Raw genomic sequence first — 5,313 nt, forward strand, 5'->3', positions numbered from 1 at the left:
TCTTCTCAACACACAATGCACGCCCCGTTTTGGTGAGCCTGTTCTTTCTTGTAATATGTTATTGATGACCAAAGCTGAATGACAAATATACTGCCACGCTACAATACCCCTCCCCCCCCCCCCCTACCCTCAGTGCCACGCTATAACTCTTATGCTATAATTCTCCGACAAGGAGTCGAAGTTATGTTTTTGTTACCCGTAGGTTTGGGTTTGTCTGTGGAGAGCGCTAGGCAAAAAAGGGAATGGACAGATTTTGATGAAATTTTCAGGAAAGGTCACTAATGGGTCAAGGACAAAATGATAAGATTTAAGTGATGATCTATTAATCAATTAGATGATTAATTAATCAGTTAAGTCATAAATATTTTGTATATTTTTAGAAGTAATTTATTAATTTAGTGTGTACAGATTTCGATAAAATTTTAAAAGTACGTCAGAAATGGGGCAAGGGATAAATGTTTAGATTTTGGCAATGATCCATCAATCAATTAATTAATGTATGGTTAATTATTAGTTTATTATTTGTCTTGGCACAGGTTGCGCTCTCTGAGTGCATTTCAGGTACCTTAGAACAGTTGCTTATCGTCTCGCTGTGTTACCATCCGGTCTGATCAAGCACCACTATACTTTCAAGTCTCACTGCTCCGCTAGCGATTTACAAAGTGGAACCTTTTTTTAAAAAAACTCGTTTCATATTAAATGATTCATTATCTTAATCCAATTATCATGTTTTACTGGATTCTTGAAGATATGGTCGGCTAACTGCTTTAATAAACTGTCCCATTCATCGTTGCGCATCTGATTCGCAGGATATTATTGGTCAGTAGCAGCGCAGCTCATTATCAGTCACAAACGCCACCATAAATAAAACAACGCTTAAAGAGAGCATTTCTGTCATTTTGTTTCTGACGCACAACCACACACTTCTAACATGAGAGAACAAAAAGGCAAGATGACCCCCGTTTTACTTCTGGCAATCCTTGAGCTTTATACCGGTTTGGCCTGTTCCAGAACGTCTGAAGGAAGGTATCATGTCACCAAAAATTCTCGATTTGACGGAACTATTATTAAAACACTTACCTCATGGTCAATGACGGACTGCAGTGTGAAGTGCAGTGGAACGCCGGACTGCTCCGGAGTGAACTTTAAATCTGTCTCCCACGAGTGTGAACTTTATAGTAATGTGGGATCACACAATCTCGAAGGTAATTTATCTACGTGGTCAAATGGAGGTACGTTTTTTCTTCTTGTTATTTATTTAGTATTTTGTTTGGGTGACAAATTTCCATCTAGTGAAAAGACATGCTTAAGAATGAAAGGTGTCTTTTTTACTGTGCCATAGTTATAACATGTAAAAAAAAACCCTATAAATCACAAAAATCAGATATGCGTGCCGCATTTACTTGAAAATAATTAAATAAATACATTTTGCATCTGTTTTTCATCTTCTTGAAATTGTAAAAGTCATAGGAGAAATTCTTTTTTAAAGAAGCATAGAAAGTAGGCACATTGGTAATAAAGATTATATTTGCTTTATATAGGATGATATTTCAGTTTTTCTTCATTTTCTTGTAGTCCGAGAAATATGCGATGTGTCTTACGGACCTTTCGGCGGTGCTGGTGGTTACAAATTCAGTGACCTTGATTACGCGTACAAAGGTCACATTACCGGGTTTGATCTCCAATATGGTCATGATGGTATATATAGGTGAGTTGAGTAAGCCTACCATATTTTGATGAACTTTCGTTTTCAGATTATTCATTCTATAAAGATGGACATGAAATGTGCAAAAACTAGTGTTGAGTTTTCAGAATGGATGTGAATAACCATAAAATACGCTAAACCAGGCATTTTAACTATGCGGCTCTCAACCACGTTGTCAGATCTGCGTTGGCGTCTTTTTAGAATAAATGATCATGTGATCATGCATGTTGATACTAAAAAGAGCGCTAGAATCCGCGTAAAGAGGGGAAAAACTCTCCGGTAATTTCTTCTGAAAAGTGATCTTCAAGTGGCACTCAAAACATTGCAAAATGAACTGTTATCGGACATAGGAAAATATTTTGTTTGTCCAGCGTTATTTTGGTCTCAACAGGAATTTTCAAATTTTAAATATCCATTATTGCATTTGCATTTTAGTATCCGTTTTGTATATGGCGGCGTTGGAACTTCGATACGCGGACAGACTCCAGGGACTCCAGTCAGCGTCGTTCTTTCAAATAACGAGTACATCCATACCGTGAGGGTTACGGAATATCAAGGTGTATACTTACTTGTTGGGAGTATCGCCTTGGTGACGAACACCGCGTGCTATGGACCATACGGCATAGAGACGTCACCGGCGTACAAAGTCAGCCACGGCGGACGGCCATTACGGTACGTTTCGGGGAGCTATGGCCTTATCCTTGATGAACTAGCGTTTCATTTTGAGGACTGCCGCAGATGAGTGATTCGGTTTATCATATCCCAGTACATGTTTCAAAATGTGGTGAATTACGTGGACATTTCCAATAAATGTCTTTGGATTTTTCAGTTCAGTAAAGGATTATCATTAAAAATCGACTTTCACCGACATGCGCTCGGTCAAAGAGACGTGCGTTTACCGAAAAAGTATCAAAAAGTTGATAATAAATATGACGGAGACACAAAGGCGAATAGAAAGCCGCTCAATGACTACAAATTGTTGACGAACGCGATTATGTGTGTTTAAGAAATGTAGGAGGTGAACGTTCTGCACTGTCAAGTATATTCACGGTTCAGCGTTTTGATGTGGTAAATCAGACAGGTCCTTGAAATGCTGAGCGGTTCTGCTGCAATGCAATGCAGTGTGCGTCGCACCTACAGCAATCCACAACGTCATTATCAAGGGCAATTTTCCTAACACTACGAATTTCAAACAAAAGATCCACATTTTTGTTAAATGATGACTTTGGTGATAATCCAAATGTATTATTTCTTTGGGTGTTATATGTATCTTCAGAGTGGAGTCCGGGCGAAGAGATTACCGATAATTATAAAATATTCTCAAGAAAAAACCGTCATAACCTACTCTGAATGACTCACCTATTGTTGAAGAAAGCGTCCGTCAGTGCTTGTTCGCTCTAGATAGACTAAACTTAGCAAACATTTTTGTCCAAATTAACGATTGTGATTCTTGGCAGTTTGTGTGCCATGTTATTTGCTATATAAATATAATATCGCATTGTACTTATGTAAATTTTAACAAAAGTATACCGACCTTCAGGTATGGTATGATATAAATGTTACATTTATTGACTCTTAGGTTTTGGTCAATGTTGTTTTGCGAAATCAGAAAAAATTAAATCAACTTCAGCCAACATCGTTAATTGTATAATGTTCTTAACTTTTATTTCAGTATTTTAAGAAGACAGCGATATCTTATGCATTACTTTATAAAAATTGTCGAATAAACTCAAAGAAGGAAAATATCTGTCAACCAAAGTGAAAGAAGAAAAACTGTAGACTTTGGGCGCTATGTCTTGCCTATACGAGTTTTATAATGCCCTCTAAGCCAACGAAACCCCGTGCTGAAATGTCATTATTTTTTAAATTATAAATAATATTGCCTTCGTGTTGCTCAGCACAATTTTTATTAGAGTTAATAGGAGAGTAGGTATTAATGTTGTCAGTAGTTCCGAAAGGACGAAGTGCTCGTGGTGTTGTAGGACTCGAGAGTAATGGCGTCTACAGCATATTGCATTGCCTCATTATGAATTTTGAACAGGTTCCATTTGACGTAGTAATAATTGCCGTTGCAGGATTACATATCAACATTGACTGGTTAACGCATGAAGGGCCTCATTGCTCATCCAGAACTGTAGGCGGGGATCCCCAAAACCAAGCTTATATTAATTCCAGTTTCTATTAAAGTTAATTGTGTTGTCATATCTTCTCATCACAACGAGCCATCCGTTGTCACAATAAACTTTTTTTTTTCCAAATCCTGATATTTTGAAACGTAACACGTCTGCACCATCTACGGTGTAGCATGGAGTCTGTACTTTCTGCTTGTAGTGTTTGTTCAAGTTGAAATCTTTTAATTGAGATGAAAAATCCTGAAATCCAACATAGCTGCCACAAAACATGTCTTTTGCATATAGCTGTCTTGCCTGGAAATATGGCAGATTTATCATCCCAAATTAATTTTTTCATTACTTTGGTGTATTGAATATGAAAACAAACCCCTTTTCAATTACTTGAGTTAATTGGGACTACAGTATGGCTTACAAAATTCAAAATGGCCGCCGATGACCATGGATTTACCATTTATTTACATCTTTTTAACCAGTGGACTAAAATATGACAGCAATACTCCTCATTTCATCTAAAGTTTGGATGAGTACTTATTTTTTTTTAAATAGTGCTCATCACTACTAGACGTGTGGCCATGTAAAATGATAAAAAAAGAAAGATCAAATGGTCAACAATAACCAAAGACTAAATAATAAATTGTTTTTCTCGAAATTGCCTTCTTTCAGTCTGTGTTTATTCTTTCATTCTTTTGTTACTGTTATTACATTTGGATGTATTGAACATTATGAAATCAAAATCATGAAGATTTGTAATAACTCAATATGGTCTACAAATATTTAAATTATCATGTGGTAGATGGTTGAAATTATTGTATCACCTCCTACCGTCTATTGGGCAAGTTGAATGACAGAAAAAAAGTCTGATTTTGAGTGAAAGGCAAGTAGTTTGCAAATATTGATGGTGACTTTGCATTTCTATTTTATTATATTTTAAGTAAAGTATTATAAAATTTTAAAATATATATTAAATATATATTGATTTTTCCAAAGTGTGGATATAATTTTACATCTCTAGCAGTTTGAAGCTGAGTTATGGCATATACATGTAAATGTTTTATTCCATTTATTCATATAGATGAACATCACCTTAGATTGTAACAAAAACTCTGTTTCAGAGTTAACAGAAAATTTTAACTGGCTAACCAATGAACATTCTTCATTTATTAAGATATTTCATCCATGTCCAAAAAGCCTTAATCCTAAATATTTAACTAAATATGGATAAGTGTTTCCATGTAGCAGCGTAGAAAGGGCATATTTGATTTAAGTGAACGGTGCAACTTTTAGAATTATTTGTTTCTTGCACTGTTTGATATTAATGCAGTAAAATTCAAATTTTAGAATGGCCAAGTAAATATAATTTGGCCGAAATTCTTTTAAAAATTGAAATTCCCAGTGAAATCTTAATGAATATAAAAGATTTATATTTAGAAAACAGGTTAATTCAGTTTATCAGAAAGAGCAAAAAAAGCATTTTGA

At 35.4% G+C, this 5,313-nt stretch overlaps 1 protein-coding gene across 1 annotated transcript; it reads left to right on the forward strand.

Annotated features, from left to right (window-relative positions):
• The first annotated feature begins 1,090 nt into the window (after positions 1–1,090).
• On the forward strand, positions 1,091–2,447 carry LOC147763126 (uncharacterized). Its single transcript, XM_087008756.1, has 3 exons — positions 1,091–1,205; positions 1,576–1,708; positions 2,141–2,447. The coding sequence occupies exons 1-3, from the start codon at positions 1,091–1,093 to the stop codon at positions 2,445–2,447; spliced, it is 555 nt and encodes a 184-aa protein (XP_086864882.1).
• Positions 2,448–5,313: the final 2,866 nt, after the last annotated feature.

The sequence above is a fragment of the Lingula anatina genome, chromosome 3 (assembly GCF_051362555.1).
Source record: "Lingula anatina isolate TDL-2025a chromosome 3, LinAna3.0, whole genome shotgun sequence".
Lineage (NCBI taxonomy): Eukaryota > Metazoa > Brachiopoda > Lingulata > Lingulida > Lingulidae > Lingula > Lingula anatina.